This window comes from Podarcis cretensis (assembly GCF_951804945.1).
Source record: "Podarcis cretensis genome assembly, chromosome: 8".
Taxonomy (NCBI): domain Eukaryota; kingdom Metazoa; phylum Chordata; class Lepidosauria; order Squamata; family Lacertidae; genus Podarcis; species Podarcis cretensis.
The window spans coordinates 31,019,765-31,039,400 of record NC_137177.1 but is presented as its reverse complement, the minus strand read 5'-3'; the positions used below and the strand labels follow the sequence as shown (position 1 = coordinate 31,039,400).

Below are 19,636 nucleotides of genomic sequence, written 5' to 3'. Positions count from 1 at the left end.
AAATCTGGTAGGGAAAAACTGGGACTCCACAGCGCCATCTGGTGGCACAGTGTTATAGCACATATACAATGGTACCTCGGGTTACATACGCTTCAGGTTACAGACTCCATTAACCCAGAAAGAGTACCTCAGGTTAAGAACTTTGCTTCAGGATGAGAACAGAAATCATGCTCCGGCTGTGTGGTGGCAGGAGGCCCCATTAGCTAAGGTGGTGCTTCAGGTTAAGAACAGTTTCAGGTTAAGAACGGATCTCCGGAACGAATTAAGTACTTAACCCGAGATACCACTGTAAATCGCTATTTCTTTATCAATCTAGTTGAGTCCACAGTCTTCAAAAAGGAGCAGAAATCAGCAATAAATGCACTGATCAACAAGCAAGTATCGTCGGGTGTTGTTGTTTGTTCCATTTGTACCCATTCATCACTCACTGAGGGGTAGTGAGACTCGCCTTTCTCCAGAACCAGTAGTGTTAGCTTTTGTCAGACTTTTCTTTAGAACATAAACTCAAAGTAGTTTGCAAAAAAACAAAACAAACACACACACACACAAATAATAACAGTCCAAATTACTAAACACCTAGAATATGCCACTCCAGTGATAAAAGATGGCAGTCAACATTGGGGCCGCCATTTTTTTGTGGCAGCTGCTACTTTTCTCCATGAAATGCCTCCACATGACCAATGGTCAGAGCTAACAGGAATTGGGAGTCAAACAGCAACTGGAGAACCAAAAGTTCCCCACCTTTAAATTACACATTCCTTGAAGCTGTAACAGGCTTTTTGTAAACCTGGGAGAATCAATACTACATGACTACCATTTTTCTTTCTTCCTCATCTGTGGGCATTTATTTTTAAGAAGAATTAACACCTAGATTTAATCTGTATTAAATTACAGTAATCTGCATTAACAGCAAATTTCATTTGTTTAGACAGGCGCAAGATGAAGCTATTCCATATAACTGAGGATATTTTTAAGTAGGAAAAAACACAGTTAGGCATGCAACAAATTCAAAACTCAACAGGTTATTTGCTGTAATTGAATATGTGCCCCAAGCAAAATTCCTAGAAGACAACTCAAGCTATCAGAGCCAGCATGAAGATGGCATTTAAACAAAGAACTTAGAAATCTATGCAGATGAATAAAAGGCAAAATCTTTTCTCACCTAAGTTCTGCAAAGCCGCAAGTTTGCACTCACTGCCTGCTAATGATTCTCTGCTATGCTATGATGAAGTTAATGTAAGCTTGTTATGGATTTGATGCCAAAAATCACACAAATCACAGAGATTTTTGCATCACGCAGAGGCGACAGGGCCATACTAAACAAAACAAAGTGTACATTGCTCAGAGTTGGAGCAAGAAGAGACCTCAACATTACATTCTAGTCTACAGTGAAGGAACACATAAAATGAAGCAACCAAAACCTCATTTTGGACCTAGGAAAACCACCATCTCCTTCAAATCAACCGTATGGCATGGCAAGAGCATCTAAAATCAGCAAAGCAATAAGCAGTAACTACAGGATGCAAAACTTTTCAAGCCACACCTGCAAAGGGGAAAAAAACAGGAGCCTGATCCAAGGGCATTCCCAATTCTTTGGTCACATCCAGGTCATACATTTAAACTACATGGTTCCCCCGCAAAGAATCCTGGGAACTGTAGTTCACAGAGCTACAATTCCCAGCATGCTTAACAGGATTTTATTTCAGAGGCAGGGTGTTATCCAGAAATAATTCTGTGCTTTTTGTGTTTGGTGCCTTTTCTGTTACTGCAGGGCAGCAACAACAAAAAAGGTGCCAAATTCAAAAAGCAAGAAATTTTACCTGTGCACAGAACAGAAGAATTGGGAGAACATCTCCTGTTCAGTTTGGATCAGCTGAGCTTACCTGACCCACACCTGATATCATATGACAACAGGTGATGGGCAGACAGGCAGGCATGGCTTAGGGAAAACAATGCTGCAGGCAAAATAAGAAGTTCTCAGAGCTCAAGGTTTCCCAGCACTGCCCTAGAGAGCGATCTAATCTAGCATGTTTATTTTACTGGCATTTAGTAAACAAAGCTAAAAACTCGTGTCTACAACCTGACTTGCAACAGGCATCCATTCATTCTTTTTAATGAACTTGTGAAACTAAACATTTCCCACCCCTACAAATATCACACAGCAGTCAATGGTGTGGCTGTGAACCCCAGCTGTTTCGTAAGTCGCAATTCTGTAGGAACTCAGCAAAAGCGGCAGAATTTAACTCTTAAGAATTTTACACTTTTGTTGCTGGACTGAGCCAGATTGGTTATTTTGAAGTGGTAAAAATGATGCAAAATGCTTGGCAAATGATTTGCACTTGAAACTTTTGAGTCAAACATCCCTGATCCAATGTTAGTCCTACTCAGAGGAGACCTACTGAAAGGAAGGACTTAGTTGGGATGCAATCCTATTTATTTTATCTATCAAATTAAAATCCGCCTTGTGGAGTTATCAACACATCCTCAGTTCACATCTGCAATCAGTTTGTCAAGATGAGCCATTAGGGTTCACAGCCATCAAACTGTGTGCCATGAGGCGCCATATCTAGAAAGGAAGCAGTCTGCCATACCTCTGCATTCAAACAGGAGCATTCAAACCACTCTGGACACAGAGACAAATGCAGAAATGTCTGCTGTTGCATCCCTTAATGAGTGTCTGTTCTCACTTGGCTTCTTCTAAACACAACAACTTACACAAGATAGGCTCCGTAGAGGCTTATTTCTTGATAAGCTATACTTACATTGACACAGATTGATCAAGCCAATACAAGTTGTATGGCTATTTGGGTAACACTCTAAATTGCTATGTTTATCGTGGAATTGTAGAGTTGGAAGGGACCCCAAGGGTTATCCAGTCCAACCCCTGCAATATAGAGATCTTTTGCCCAATCTGGTGCTCAAATCCACAAGTCTGATATTAAGGGTCTCACGCTATGCCAACAGAGATATTCCACTGAATACAGCTGAGTACAGCTTAATGCCAAAATTGGCTTTTGGAAAAGTCCAACTTGTAGTTAGCCACTTGGCTTCTGGTAGCAAGTAAGAATTGTAACTGAGGCAGCCAGCCAGCCAGAGAAACTTAGAGAAGTTGTCTTTGCTTCTCAAGCTGGAAAAGGGCCATCTAAGCACGTATGGGGTGTGATAGAAAGTCAGATATATAAGCCAAACTTTGATTGTGCAGATAAAATATCACAGATAGAATTCTACAGGATGTAATGTTAGTGTGTGAAAACAGGCAAGATCCAATGGTCCCCTAGGCATGCACCTCCAGATGGCAAAGACATCAGGCACCATCCAGGTGCCCAAATATATTCACTTGGTCGCAAGTGGCAGATAGCCAGGTGCCAAATTTGCCTAGCACCCGGCAAATTTCGAATACTGGTGCCAGGAACAAATTTTCTTTAAGAATGGACCCTTCCACTTGGTCCAAGGCACCATCTTAATTAATTTGCTTTCTCCAGGTTCAAGCCCTGCCTCCAAAGACATGAATGGACACATGTCTAGTTTCTGAAACAAAAATGGTGTAAGTCCTTCTAATGAGGCAGCTGCCCTGTGCAAGACTAACCATACCCACCCAGAACTCAGTGGGTCTTCCTCCCAGGTAAAGGGGGTTAGGATCGCAACCTTCATCACACAAAAACTTTATGGGTGAATTTCCACAAGTTAAAACCAGAACTAGAAGCAAGCCAGCCTTCACTCTTGGGCTCTGCCTTTATTTTAAAGAACATCAGGAACACAGGAAGCTGCCTTCTACAGATTCAGGCCGCTCCAGGATGTTAGGCAGGAGGGGTCTCTCCAAGGCCTACCTGGAGTGGGTGAGGATTGAACCTGCGACCTTTTGCATGCAAAGCAGATGTTCTGCCACTGAGCTACAGCCCTTCCTGGGACATGAGTACACACCTGCAGCCTGACAAGCAGACAACCAACTTGATATGCCAGCAAACCCCACTCCTCTCTCACCAACCTAACTGGGAAGCAGTTGGAGGACTTAAGACCTGGGAGAGCCATATGAAGTCTCATCCCTTTTAAATAGTGGTCATGTTCACATGTCATAATCCAGACCTTCTGGTTTACTGAACCTGGGCAGGGTGCTGGTACATCGCTGCCCAGCTGTCCCTACTTCAGCCCTGCCCTAGAGCAAGGAGAATAAATGAAACAGAAACTTAAGACTTTGTGTTATGGCTAAACAAGGGGCCGTGATCTATTGGTCCCTAACAAGCCACAATTGCTGGCCAGTCCAAACCCATGATTTGCTGTGGCTTGTTAGGGAAAACCAAAACCACAAACCCTGGGCTTGGTCAGTCTGCAAAGCCAAGGCTGGCTGATTTGTTTCTCCTGCTCCTGCTAGGGGGAAGAGCAAGCAGAAGCAATCAGGCCATGTGCATGGGCACACAGCTCATGCCCTGTAAACCACAATAAGCTAGATAACTCGGTGGCAGAGAACCTGCACTGAACGAGGAAGGGCCAAGGTTAATCCCCCCAGCATCTCCAGGTAGCGCTGGGAATGCCTCCTCTCAGAGACCTTGGAGAGCCGCTGCCAGACAGTGTAAACTGTAGACAATGCTGAGCCAGTGGGACCAGTGTAAGGCAGGTTCCTATGTTTCTAAAACCTGGCTCAAGAGTCACATGGAACCAGCCACTATGTAGCCATGGGCACACCAGTCTCATCAGCCTGACAGATCACCACCCACAACACTTTTTTAATAGCAGTGACCCAGCCTAACAAGGCTATTGAGGAGACAATGAAGCAAGAGATCACAAAGCACTTTGCAAGTGTAGTAAACAATCACCCACCTCCCTGGAAGTTAGGTTTTGCCTCTACAAGGCACTATGGGAAAGTTTGTTTTTTTAAAAAAAAAAAAACATATCTGAAAAGATGTCAGCAAACTCAAGCATCAATTCTCTTTACCATCAACCTAGAAGGGCTTTGTGTGTCAATTTAAAGTAGGTCTGAAAGCAAGATGTTCTACTTTTGTAAAAGCCAACAAAAGAAAAGGCACACACACACACACACAAATACTGATGGGTTTCAATAGCCTTCTGATCACTCCTTCAGTACACAAAAACAAGACAACAGCCTCTCCACCAGGCTGGAGTTGCCCTCCAGTTGTTCTGGACTATTACTTGTGCTGATGGGATTTGCTGTCCAAAACACCTGGAGGGCACCTACTTGACAAAGGCTGCAAGAGAGTCTTTCCTCCTCCAGCTACTCAAAGGCTGTGGGCATATCTTCCCCTCAAATCTCTTAGCTATGCCTGGAGGGAAAGGGGGGGGGGCTCACCAAGGACCCAGCTGCTGCCAGCTTCCCTTGTCCTAACAAGGGATCCTTATCTTTCTGCTTCTGTCCCCTCACCACCCAGCTTTCAGGCATGCTCAGCCACTCAAATCAGACCCCCCAGCTTCCCTGATACAGCGAAGGGGGCAGCATGAATGCCTCTATGTCCCCTCCACTAGTCAGCCCCAAAATCATTTCCCAAATCTCAATTAAGCAGCAAGTATCTTACAAAAATGTTTGTGCAAAGATTCAGCATTTTATCTACTCCTCCTGGACAGGGCATTTGTTTCTCCCTCTCACCCACCTTCACACCCCTGTCTATGTAACAAGCAAGGCTTCGCTCGCACACCTAAAGTCAGTTTTGCTCCTGAATCAGCCAGATTCCTTTAAACCTAGGAGACCCAGAGCAGAGAAAGCCCCTCTTAGTGCTCTCCTATTCAGGGTGATTTGTGCTGAAGTGAGCTTCCCTCTCTGAGGATCTGCAGCACCACATTCTGCCCTCTTTCAAAAGCTATTGGACCTCTCAGTGCCCAGCAAACGCTTACTCTCCATATCTTCTTTCCTTTGCAACATTCTCCTTTCAAGAGCCACAAGGCATTTCATACCTGTTAAGCCAACATCTCCCCCCACTCAACTTGGGCTTGGATGTGCTAATGCTGCAGATTTCTCCTCTGCCTCCACTTAAGTACTCAACAGGCCTCTCTCACCTTGTTGCACATAATAATACTAGTAGTCACAAGTTACCTCAAAGTGGTTTACATTTTTAAAAAAATCAATTTGAAACAGCAGGTCACATCCACATCATACAATTAAAGCACACATACGCAAACAGTCCTGGAAACTGTAGTTTACCACTCACAGAGCTGCAATTCCCAGCACCTGTAACAAAATACAGCTAATGGGACACTTTTTTTTGGTGGCAGGAGCCATGAACTTTAAATGTATGATGTGGATGTAACCATGCACAAAGTTAATCCCTGCACATCAATCTGTTGGAGAGGGGGATGGGCAGTTTTAAAGTCATCATTGCCTGTTCGTATCCAACACACTTAGGATACTGGGGGACGTCCCCAACCTTTCGTCCCAGTGATGGGGTGTGTGTGTGTGTGTGTGTGTGTGTGTGTGTTTCTTCTCAATCCTCTCCTTACTGCATTACTGCATTTTGTCCCTCTCAATTAGCTGCTGCTCCCCCTTTCCCTAGGCAAGAACACCCCCAACGCAAGTGTTTCTTTAGCCCCTAACTCCTCCAACTTGCCTGGGAATGCCCACTTCCTCCCATCCACCCCTCAGCATCGCCTTCTCTTTGCCAACTACTCTTGCAGCCCAACTGGAACCCATCAGACAACTCCCTCTCCACATGTGGCTCCAGGTGCCCTGGACGCCACGCCGGGACTCCTTTCTCAAAGTCCCAATGCTTCTCATTCTCTCCCCTCCCCCACCGATCCATGTCTCCTCCCGCCCCTCATCCGCACAGCCCCCTCCGTGTCCTCATCCTTCCTGCATCCCCCACGTACGCGCACTGCAAGCACACACACACACACACACGCACACGATTTGCCACTCCGCTCCTTGGCAGACCTCTTTGATCTCACACTTGCACCCGTATGGGCCACCCCCCTCCGGCACACACACAGCAGCTGCAGACCCTCCTTTTGTAATCCCCCCACAGACCACTCCTCTGCCTCGGCAGGCCTCTTGCTCCTGAGCTCCCCTAAACCCCACAAGCCCCCTGCAGTCCCCAACACAGCCCACCCTTCCAAAAAAAACCCCTCCCCGCTGTTCCTCAGCAGGCCTCCCACCGTTCTCAGCCCCCTCCCCTCAATTGCACTTCTCCCCATAAGCCCCCAAACATACTGCGGCCCACCAAAGAGCTGAACCCAAACATGCAGCAGACTCGCGATGGCCCCATGTCCCTTGGCACACCACCCTTGCCTCTCAGCCCCCCTCCTCTCAGTTGCACTTGCTCCCCTGAGCCCCTGGACCTATTGCATCTTCCTCCTTCCAAGATTCCCCCCTGCATTCCTTCTAAGCCCTCCCCCCCCAGCGTCCTCCATACCTGCTCCCGAGGGTCCTGCTTCCATCCCATCCACGCGGGCGTCGCCCCGAGCCTAGCGGGGGAAAGAGAGAAAGTCGAGGCGGCGGACGCGGTGCGGGGCGGGGGGGCGCTGAGTGATGCCCGCGAGCGCGCGCCGGGACCAGGGCGCCGCTCGCGCTGCTGCAGCCGCAGCCTCTGCTCTGTACGAGGCAGGCGCCTGGGATTCGCAGACCGCGCATGCGCAGCCGCCCGGCCAACCAGCAGCGCCGGCGACGCGTCACAGGAGGTCTTCAGCTCTTCCCCCTTCCCTGCTCTTCGCCCGAGATAACTGTCCTTAGGCAGTCCTCACTTCAGGCTCTTTTGAGGAATCCTCCATGTGCGGGGCCATGAGTGGTGATTGCATTGGGGACTCATGGGAAACCGGTAAACGGAGGCGACAAAAGGGAGCCTACCGAGTTACACTCCCGTGCAATCTTTCCGTCTCCTTTTTCCCCCCAAGGCTAAAAATTCAATAGGAAAGCTATTTGTCTTGCTTATCACTCCATCTCTCTCTGTTCAATTCCATGAATGCTGTTGTGGGATCTGAGAGCGCAGGAGAGAAAAGGAATTTCATCCGTGTCGAGCTGTTTTTGCCCGCTTAGTGTGGAGGTGATTGTTAAAAAAAAAACATTTACTAAAAGCCTAAGAAGCGCTAACCCTGTGTTTTTGCCCCCCACCACTAGCTGCAATTGGAAACCGGAAATCTCTGTGCTGAGCCGTTAAGAGTGTAACAGTGCAGCCCTTCGCTCTTCCCCTTTGCCTCGACTCCTGTTGCCAACAAAGGAAAAGGGGAAAGGAATCCTGTGGGTGCCCCCTGGCGGCGACCTAAGGGAGCCGCAAGAACAGAGTAAGGCTCGGGGCCGTATAGGGCATATGCAGCATGGGGGCCATTTTGAAACCAGAACGAGTCTGGGGGAGTAACTATCCGAGGCCCAAGATGGAGGATAGTATTTTTTACTGCTTCCCATACATTTTTTTAAAAAAATATGCACTGCAAGTAGAAAACTAGCATAGCAGGGAGAGGGGTAGGCCAATACCCCTGTGCTGTGCTAATCTTCTACTTGCAGGGAGTTGTTGCTGGTACATCTTTTGTTGTTTGTCTGCTTCTCAGACATGGGAGAGTATTCATCAATGGTACTCCTCACTTTCAGGCTCATCATAAAAAAAGCCTTGTAACAAAGTTAATATGGCATAAGGCGTGGATGGGGAACATGTGACCCTTCAGTTGTTGGACTACAACTCCTATCAGCCCCAGCCAGAATGATAGTGGTTATGGCATTATAGTCCAACAAGACATATGAAAGTGGTATATTTTCTCATCCTTAATGGAGGCAGTGGAAGACAGGAGTGCCTGGCGTGCTCTGGTCCATGGGGTCACGAAGAGTCGGACACGACTAAACGACAAATGCAGAATATTGGATTAGGCCTGGAGAGACTGAGGCTCAGGTTTAAGTTCCCAGCTGGCAATGAAGCTCACTGAATGGCATACTCTTCAACCTTTCTCTGATGAAAATAGGGACATCCTACTCCAGAATAATGATATTATTTATACCCTGCCCATCTATGGGTTGCCACTTTTGCATTTTGTCTGAAAGTGCACCGAGATCACATTGACATAGAGCAGAATAATGCTCTGCACTGCAAAAAAAGGCAGAATCTTGAAGATGTGCCTGCTCAAACAAGATTTAAACATAAGTCTGGCGACCCGGAGTCATACTGAATAATTTTGGGGCAGGGGGGGCACTTAGTAAAATGAGATGGGAAAGTCCTTGGTGCACTGCAAAGCTTGGATGAATTGTGGGGAATGGGAGGTGGGGAGAAACAATCCCAACTGCTACAAAACAGAATGATGCACAAGCACAATATTTTAAATGGGAAATAAAACTTTATTACATAGGAGATAAAATATTTAATGTCCATTTATCGCTGTAAAAAAAAAAAAAAAGCCCCATTATGCTACTACTTCAAATCTTTCTCAACTCACATTCTCTGCTGTGTCTTTGGCACACACCACTGGTCCTACCTCCACAACCAAACAAAGTTTCTGTATAACTGCAATAATTGCAGTGTTTTTCTCCATTTATCTGTCTTCATTTCCCCTCTTTAATTTTGCATTTTCAATTATATTCCAGATTGTAGTTGTCTTGGATTATGGAATTGTCATCCCATGTTTAGTAAACCATGGGGAAAGCATGCCATAAGTAAATTTGTGCTGCTTTCCTCATTGACATTTTCTTGGAAGCTTCCAGCAGCCTCGCTCCCCAACTATTAAAAAGATAAAATGAAGTCTACAGCACTGAGAGAATAACAAGCAAAGCAAGTATGCAGATTAAGTATATTCTCAACTGTTCTGTTGAGAACAGTGGTTACCTGAAAGGAAGATGCAAACCTGAAGATTCAAGCCTGATCAAACAAGGGAGAGCCACCAACACTAAATTTAGTTGTAAGACTAAAGTGGTATACTTGTTCCATTAGAGAAATGTTATGTTGTGCAAGAGAAAACACACGGTGGTTACCGATAGCTTTGTGCAACTATTCTTTGGGCTCCTCTTTGTGCAACATTAAAACACACCCACCTGCTGGCGCAGGAGTCCTTGCACTAGTGACAGAGAACATTGAATACTGTACAGCCCTTTGTAATACATGTGCATGCCACAATACTCATTCCAGCCCCACTGAACCGACATGTCTCTTGTTCCAGGTGGGCCATCCAAAACCACTAGTTGTTTTAACTTGACCTACATCAAAACCAGAGTACACAAGAGACCTAGGACTCAGCTACCTTAGTCAAAAAACGACATTTTGAATGTGTTATAAACATACAAAACCAGATTGCACCGGAGAGCAAAATAAATTTCTTATGTGATTTTTACATAGTTTCTTTTCTTGTTATAACGATTTTAATTTCTGACTTATTTATAGCATTTTTTCCTAAGTGTAGATCCACCCCTAGCTAGCATTGCAGCATTAAAAAGCTCCCAGAATTTGGTCTGTACAATGCAAAGTTTTATGCTGAAGCAAGCCAGAGGTGGTGAACCTGTGGCCCTCCAGAGGTTGCTGGACTCAAAGTCCCATAATCCTTGACCATTGGTCATGCTAGCTGGGGCAGAGGGGGGGCTGGAGTCCAACAAAACCTGGGGGGAGGGCACAGGTCCCCTGCCCCTGGTGTAGCCATTCACATAACTTGTGATTAAACCACTAGAGGAAGGGTAGAGGGGAGAAACTTCATCCCTAGGTCCCCAATCAAACACTTGGGATGCAGCCTGGCAGAGTACCACTTGCAAAGAATGTGGCCCAGCCGTGTCTGCCCACCACCTCCCTCAGCTGTAGAGTGGTGGAACCTGCAGGTGCCCGAGCCACCATCTCACTCCCAGGAGATGCATGGGTTGGGCGCAGTAAGTGCCACCCCCTGTGGTGTGGTGTGGTGCCCAGTGCCCCCCCGACTCCCCCAGCTATGCCTCTGAGATCCAGTTACTCTACTGTCCTGTCCCTTTCTCAAATAGCTGTGCACTAAATGGCTTCTGTTCTTTTCTCACAGCTCCTGCAGAATGCATATCTAATGCTGAATACCCCTATAAATAAAGATTCATCTAGTCTAGCATCCTGTTTGCCACCACAGGGAACAGCCAGGTCCTTGTAGGAAACCAAGAGGCAATTTTAGTCACTGGCATCTTGCCTCTGGGTTAGGAGCCACTGAGAGATCTTTTTCCATGAATATGCCTCATCCCTTTGACATCTGTTCTAGTGAGCAGGATATCTTGTGGCAGTGAATTCCTTTTTAAGTCAGCTATGGGGTATTGTCAGTTACAGCTTTTACAACAGACAAAAGGAAGTAACAAACTTATTTCTCACCTAGTGCACTTTTGTTTTTTCTAAACTACGAAAACTCCACATGATAATTTTTGTTGGGAAGCTATGCCAGCGCTTAGCCATTTTGGTTGCTTTTCTGAGCCTAGTTCAGCTCTATAGTTTTTGACACAAGTCACCCAAACTGTTACACAGCCATGGTTCAAACTTTCATGGTATGAAAGTTTCCTAATAAACTTGGACATGGAATTTACCTTGCCTGCTGCCATGCAGTTACCATTTTAACTGTTTTAACCACTACATCTCAAATGATCTATTTCCTGGTTAGTAACTGCCAATTCAGACCTTTTGTGTATATACAATGAGTAGTTTTGGCTACAAAATGAATCACTTTACATTTAACTGAAGCTTATAGCAACTCTTCCAATTATTTATGCCTCTGCTCTTACTTACCATATGGCTCTATGCTTAGATATTACAAATTATGTTATGTTCTCAAGTATCTGGTTTACAAATCAAGCATGTCACTGTTTAATATACAATATTTCCTCTGTTATGCAATATACTGTGTTTAAAATTTAGATAATTGAAAGACATTTCTCTTAGGAGCACTACAACTATCCTACAGGCTATTCATGATCATGATCATTATCAATTATTATTATACACCAAGAAAGAAAAGAACATTTGGCACCCAAATGCCTTTATTTATTTTTTTGGACACATGAACACAAAATCCCTGCAGGCTAAAAAAAAGAGGAAAAAAATACATTGCAGTTATATACAGCCAGCATATTATCGCAATAGGAAGGCTGTTAGCCTACCTTCCCCACCAACAGGGGTTGTGTTTGTTTTTTTAAAAGAAAAAAAGTACCTCGTATTGCTATAGACATACATCCAGTCCAATTTTAATAAAATACAATTTAAAACATTACAAGTCTAACAATATAGAAACAAAACAAAAAAATACATCAGAAGTCAAAAATGAACAAATGCAAACAAGTTTTACATACATGTTTCAGGCTCTAGACAGAAATATCACCAAAATGTGTCAATAGCAAGGTATAAAGAAACTCTTAAGTGATATTCACATATGATCTTTCCTCAAATTGCACAAGGGAAAAAACCTTGCAGTTCAAACAGTATTGATACAATGCCCTCCAAGCTCTACTTTCCTAAAATGAAAGCAGAGCGACTGCCTTGCTATTGAGCAAGAAGGGGGTAAAAAGATCTACAACACATCCACAAGGGTAGTTTTTATGGGAGTGGGGGGTGGGGTTGGAGGTTTGCTAACCTGTCAGAATGGCCTTGTCCCCAACAGGTGGATAAAGGCTTTTGATATAAGGGTCATGTGGGGCAGAATGGGGTGAGGGTGGGGGGGAGGGGGCACTTCTAAATCATACTGATACATACTGCATGGAACATCTCTTTTGCATCCCTTGATTATGCCTCTTTGGGTGTCATCTTTAAACAGCCCTCAAGCAAAGAGCAAGCAACCCCAGCCTGCACTTCAAATCCGCTACAGAACAAAAGCTTTTCAGAGCCTCTTTTCGAATTTAAGTGCTCACAACAAGCAGAACAGGATAGGGGGAAAGCAAAAAGAGCATGGTGTTTTGGTTGGCTCTATAAACACCTTTTGCTCCTAAAAAATTTCCCCTTCCCCCCACCCCAGTCCAAATTTGCTACATTTGAGAATCTTTCACAACATATAGCTAAACAATAGCCAACAGGCTTTAAACAAAAGGATAAAGCATATAAAAACCCAAACACCATAAGAACCTACAGCTACAGAATGCACGTCTTCCCATTGATTGACACATGCATAACAATTCAGTTCATCCCGTTTTCAGGGTGGGGGTGAGGTTAGTTCAGATGAGCAGAGTCAAGAGATTCTGCCACACAACAGTGTTGCTGCATCTGGATCTTGCAGTCATTAGTTCCGAAGATCTTTTTTGCTACTGTTGCCACCCGTACAGCCCCTTGGATAAATACTCAGCTTTTAAGCACTCCCACCCCAAAAGACATCATCACACTCTTCAGCAACAGAGAGTTAACTGAACATTTTCTTGCACAGAAAAAAATTCCAACAGGGGCAAAAATTAAAGGAAAATTCATGAAAAATTCCAAGAAAGTGCAAAAGTTGGCAAAAAAAAAGCTCAGACATTTTTGGATGATAATTTTTTGTGACATTAATGCATTAAAAAGAATCCCGCTTATATATATATAATTTTTAAATACAGAAGACTTCAAAAGATAGCTGCGGTCTGTAATACATAAGAAAGATATAATGATTAGAACAGGGTTTTGTTTTCCTTTGATAGAAGACAAAAAAGATAATTTCATCTAGTCCTGCCTATTTTATGATGAGCGAGTGAGTCAGAAAAGCCCTTTCCAGGGCAAGTTCAGATTCCTGCTTACGCAGTTCTGGACAAAACTGCAAGTTATGTTAAGCACCCATTTAGTAATAAAAAAGCATGCTTTCAACTGGTCACTTTCTTTCTTTAGCAAATGCAGCTAAAGAAGGGGTGGGTGTGTCAGAAGGGTGGGATCCAGATTTGCCTTTGATGACAATGACATGAGGAAGTAAGGAACTTTTGGCCCACAGGCCCAATTATGTTTTCCAGGCTGGTTTGGGCAAACCATGCCTTCCTTTTCCTGACCTGGTGTCATATACAAAATGTGTTACTGATTCTTCCTCAACAGCTAGAAATCAGTGCTTATTAAATATGGTGCCTTTTTCTATCACTCTGCACAGTAACCCCACCATGCCAGTCCTAATCCAGAAGCTCAAACTGTTGTTTATAAGGAAGAAGAGTGGCCAACAGGAAACGTGTCATTTTTGTTTTTTAAGTATACTTAACATGTTGCTTGACTCCGATGTTCAAGAGTGTCAGACTTACCTGCAGACAGGCAAATTAGAGAATCTCTCTGCTACACATGCACTAGGTGTGCTTGGCGCTACGAAAAGCTACCTGCCTGATGATGTTACAATATACGTTTTTCTTCTTGACATACTCTCTCCCTCTTTCCAAATTCACGACCTTACCTAGTGCAAAAAACCCGAAACCATGCTACACACTAACACAGGTGCTTACTTGCTTCAAGGTGCCTTAGTTCTCCATTTGTTGGCCAGCAGGAGTTCGATTCTTGAATTTTCTCCCTGAACAGGTAATTTTAAAAAAGAAAAGAAAAGCAGCAGACCAACTGAAGCAGCACTCTTCTTCCCCACATGTCCTGATATTTATTACACAAGTGAGGTATTCTTAAGGGGAAAAGAAAACGAAAGACTTAAATACGTTTAAATAAATCTAGTATCTAAGCCTGGCCACACTATGTGTCAGAGCAGAGTTTGCTTCGCTCCTGTTTGATTGGGGGGAAATAAAATTTTATAAGCTAGAACCCACAAGGGGGGGGGGAGAGGGAGAAGGAGAAAGAGAGAAATTTCTAAGAGGAGCTTACAAAAACTGCTTTCAGAAGACTAATGTCAAGTGTATTTTGATACAGCTGACTGACAGTATTTAGAAATGTAAACTTTCCAAGTATCTACAAGCTCTATTTCAAAAGACTGAAGGAAAAATCTAAACCACATAGCATATTGCTGACCTTGAGGTCTGGATCCAAACGTTCACAAGGTCACATGACTCTGCAACACCACCTGCTCACATCAGAGACTAGAGTGCAATTATTGGCAAAATCCCAATCTTTCACAGTGGCATCATCTCAGTTAAAAACTAGGAATTTAAAGCATATTGCGCTAACACTCACAAGCTAGTCTCAAGGCAGCACTACTATGGTCTGCAGGTGCCCCACCCCACCCCCGCTTTTTGCATTACACATTTTAGTGGAAGAGAACCAAGCAAATAAGGGTTCTAATTTATAGAAATGGGTCAAGATCAACATTGAAATGTACACTTCACACATGCTAGCGAATGTTGCTGTACATGCGGGCAACCTAAACTCTCAGAGAAACAAAAGTTTTAAAATGCTGGTAAAGTCTTCGATTGCTACTTTCACACTATACACAACTATACATATTGGCAAAGCCTTTCCTATATATGGAACACCCACTTTCCAAGCTTATAAAAAGGGGCTAGACAGACCAATGGTGAATATAAAACAGTTAAAAATAATCATTTGTAAAAAGCATGAAGGGAGCCTTTTCTGATCCATTTAAGAACAAATTTCCTCTTCAGCAAAGTCAAGTCAATCTACACAAGAATGTTGGCTGTAACTCATGTAAAGTATTCAGCTAGAAAAGTTACTGCCAGGGTATTAAAAAAAAATTATTGCCAAAGTTAAAACCTTCTATGAAAAAGAGTATTAAAAATGACCTCAATTCATCAAACACAGCAGCATAAAATGGGCACTTTCGTAATGTCTGAAAAATACCTAAAACTAATCTTTTAGAACTTAGTCACATACTTTTTAGAGGGGGAAGCAGTTCAGCATTCTGAACCAGTGGCAGTTGTGTGTAACCATTATGATTTTACTAGACCTGCCAGAGGGCATTGCTATCCGCTTATGTTACACATTCACAGAACAAGAACCACCAAGTTGAATTCGCAGTTATAGTGCAATTGTTCTGCAGCCCACGACTGCAGAGAGATTTACAAAAAGACTAGTAAAACTTAACAACAAAGCGAAAAAAACAAACAAACAGCAATACCTCAGAAAAGTAATAGTTGTTGAAAGGTGTTTACAGTAAAAGTTCCATTTATAAAGTCTATATGGCCCCACACAGAAGAACAGTGGAATAAGATGTTTTGCCATATCTGGAGACTCACTAAGCAGTATGAAGAAGCCCAGGAGGAATTCAGCTTCTTGATAAGCTTAATGGGGGGACCAAGGAGGTAACTTAAAATTGATTAGCAAAATATTTCAATAAAAACCTTTCGTGCCAAGTCCTTTAAAAATTTCTTTTTACGAGGATCAGCCTTTTGCGCTTTGAGGTAAAAATTCAGTCCAATGCAAAGACTGTCTATGAAATTCCTATTTACTGAAAATCACAAAATAAAAATGGCTCAATTGCGCCTGCATCGGATGTTGCTGCGTCAATTCAGTGCAACTGTCCCAAGCTGCTGGTGGTGGACAGCCTGAAATAAAAATGAGCCCTAACCACCAGTGGTTGGTGGCCCGCCCAACTGGGCTACTGCTTCTGCCTCAGACTCTCAGATTCGTATCAGGCAAAATACATTGTGTGCTGGGTGTCATGATGGATCTGCACTGCCTTGGCTAGCGCCTGAGGATCACGGCCGTTGCTCTGTCCTGAAACGTGGCTGCCTTCAGCACTGCGGGGGGCGGGGGGGGACAAAAGAGAGATTTAGTAAAGCAACATTGTCTCAATTAGTCAACATTTTCTTTATTTTATTTTTTTAAATATTTATAAATCACAACATCCCCCAAACTGAAAAGCAGAATACAGGAGGATAAAAAGCAAAAAGTGCCAGCAACACCAAAAGACAAACAAACATAAAATACAGGTCAAACTTCACAGTGACAAGTAGAAGACAAGAAATGCATGCAAACAGCTGCTCTATGAAGGCTCAGAGTACAAGAAAAGGCCACCAAAACCAGAATGCCGTTGGTGCACCATTTGTTAAAAGGAACAGGGTATCCTACCTAGTAAATGCTGCTGCACTAGAGGCCCTACTCTCATTGGCTGCAAGATGAATGTGAGAAGAGTCTTGTTGCTGAGCTCAGAGACCAAAGGTCCATCTAGTCCAGCATCCTGTTCTCACAGTGGTTAACCAGATCCCCGTGGGAATCCCACAAGCAGGATGAATTTCAGGGGCATCTAGCACGATTAAGAGAGCCTCCTCAGATTACCTGAGCAACTGAGCAGGCTGTAAGGTTGAAGGCAGGTTCTCAAGTAACCCGGTCCCAGGTTGTTCAGGGCTTTATATACCAACAGCAAAACCTTACGGTGGAATTCAACACAGCGCTAAATGGGGAATGCATTCTTTGACACTCACACTGAATACAAGCCCACAGTCTATCGCAGAGTAAGGAATTTCTAGCCACTGGTTGCCTTTAAGTAAGGGAATATGGTCCTTGGGCCAAATAAAGTTCACCATCCCTTCCTGGCCTAGTGGTCCATGGAACAGAAGCATGCATGCCCCTCGACTACTCACCTGTCATGATCTTTGTCCACAAGATGGTATCTTGCCCTAAATGCTACCAGCCTGGCATAGTATGCAGGAGCAGGGATCGAGACAGACCGTGTACACCTGACGTAAGTGTGACACAGCTGGTATGTCAGTAACTGCAATTCATCAGCAGTGAAACAGTTGTCATCCCACAAGACTTGGTAGTGAGAAGGACGGCTAGTTCCCTGCAGGAAGAGAAGGCCAGGAAATCCACTATTTTTATTTTAGAAAACGTGTAACGAAAGTTGAATGACTGGGCCCCTGTCAGAAAGTCCCTTCTCTCTTTCTCCAAGGGTAAATTACATCCCGTTTATCCCTCTTCTTTTCCAGATGCCTCCCCATTTCTCTGAGATACACAGGTTTTAGTAAGGTTGAATATCACTAACGACAGAGGTAGAAGGGACTGCTCCACTGACTAAGAGGCACAAATGCTGTGGGCCCACTGAATTAACAGTGTATTCATGCATTCTCCCCTCCAGCACACATTTTAATGGCTTAAATGAAGCTGCTGTAGGGCAGTCCCAATGCATATAAAAGTAAATGAATCATCAAAATATTATCATAACCAAAGCTGCAGATTACCTGAATTCCTGCATGGCTACAGAGGTAGAAGTCGAATTCAGAGGGATGTGTGATTGTGCTGTCCACAGTTGTGCCTGCTGGAACATTGCCACTTTTCCCCACCTATTAGATACATCAATGAGTGCCTTAGTATCTGCATTTGTGGCACAATTCAGTGCCATTCAACCAACCAGTTGTTACCTTCTTGGCCACTTAACAGTGTCACACACTTTAAAATTTGCCTTCCACCTTGTTCTTCAGCTTTGTATAATGTATCAGTTATGTCTAACTGGACTTAAAGCAACATTAAGCATAGTTTTGCAGTAACAATAAAATGAAGTATTCAACTGCCCTATTGCAGCTACGTTTGTTGTGATAAAAATGGCAAAGTCAGGTATGCTGTCTTGAACACCTTGGGGAAAAGGAAAGCTATAGATGAAATATACTGTATCTACTACTCTATTTGGCTTTCGGATACCCTCAGTTTATAATTTATTCTTTACACCATTTTCAAAGTCTTAAGCTTTGAAGTTCAGGAAGAACTGCTGCCTGTCTTACAGCTATATCACATTGCCCTACAGCTTAGAGTTGCTATGCTTCTGACAGCAGACTTGCAGAATGGCCAAAAGCAGCACTTTCAGTGTTATTCTGAACCTGAGTCCCGGTGCTTACTTGGTATCCTGTGCATCTGAGCATTTAGTTACAAATTATACCTTAAGAAATTAAGCGCCCTTCTCGAGTCATCCTTTGTCTGGCTGAATGACATTATTTATTATTACTAATTTAATTTACATCCCTGTTCTATGGTTTTTTTCAACTTCACTTTGAGAAAACAAGCAATGAATAACATTATGAAATGTGCTAATACATTTCTATCAAGAGTTATTTGGCAGCCCCATACAAGATGTGGTCTAATGAGATGCCTCGTCATTCCAAAGGAAGCATGGCCTACCCTTTCAGATTTGTCAGCACAGAACAGCCTTGTGTGATGCCTTTTCTGAACAACTATGTAGGTGATTCCTGGTCTGTAGTCTTCCTCCAAACTGATGCAGGCCTTCCGAATTGCAATGAGTTCTGGCCAGGCCACCTAGAAAATTTAAGTGCTTGACATCAGCTACTTATCTGGATTGCACAAGGTCATTATTTTTATTGTATTTATCCAATACATCCAACTCCTTACATAAAGGACCAGTAAAATAAGTAAAAATAAATTTAAAAATTGTCCAGTAGCACCTTAGAGACCAACTAAGTTTGTTCTGGGTATAAGCTTCCGTGTGCATGCACACTGTGTATATAAAGAAGTGTACATGCACATGAAAGCTTATACCCAGAACAAACTTAGTTGGTCTCTAAGGTGCTACTGGACAATTTTTTTATTTATTTCGACTGCATCAGACCAACACCTGAATAAAGGGCCAGATTCCATTGGCAATGTAAGATTTCAACTTAAATGCCAATTCAAGTTGAAGATGAAGAAATACTTTTAGTAAAATACAAGAGGCTCAGATTTGGAGGCTGCCAGCCAGCCTACTGTTTCAGCAAACAATGAGTAAGGAGGAAGCTTAACTAACACATTAGGACAGGGTTCAGTCATTTCAGGTAGTACCAAGTTTCCACACCCAAAGGAAAAGGCAGTTTCTCTTTCTGAAGATTAAACACCCTCTTCCTCATCATTAACAAATGTATAAGGGACATTTAAATGGTTCTAGAATTTAAATGACAACTACACACATCACACAAAAAACACAATTT

The 19,636-nt window shown here is 43.5% G+C and overlaps 2 protein-coding genes across 2 annotated transcripts in view; both read right to left on the bottom strand.

Annotated features, from left to right (window-relative positions):
* Positions 1 to 7,519, bottom strand: part of LOC307222444 (protein argonaute-1) — a 48,429-nt gene extending 40,910 nt beyond the window's left edge. The window contains exon 1 of the mRNA XM_079987715.1: positions 7,353 to 7,519. Within this exon, the coding sequence (XP_079843841.1) occupies positions 7,353 to 7,377 (25 nt within the window). The 5' untranslated portion in view covers positions 7,378 to 7,519. The remainder of the gene's footprint in view (positions 1 to 7,352) is intronic.
* A 4,344-nt stretch (positions 7,520 to 11,863) lies between these two features.
* LOC307222442 (protein argonaute-4) overlaps positions 11,864 to 19,636 on the bottom strand; it is a 30,022-nt gene continuing 22,249 nt past the window's right edge. The window contains exons 15-18 of the mRNA XM_079987710.1: positions 18,837 to 18,971; positions 17,906 to 18,007; positions 17,309 to 17,508; positions 11,864 to 16,465 (exon numbers count right to left, since the gene is read on the bottom strand). Coding sequence (XP_079843836.1) covers positions 16,357 to 16,465; positions 17,309 to 17,508; positions 17,906 to 18,007; positions 18,837 to 18,971 — 546 coding nt within the window. The 3' untranslated portion in view covers positions 11,864 to 16,356. The remainder of the gene's footprint in view (positions 16,466 to 17,308; positions 17,509 to 17,905; positions 18,008 to 18,836; positions 18,972 to 19,636) is intronic.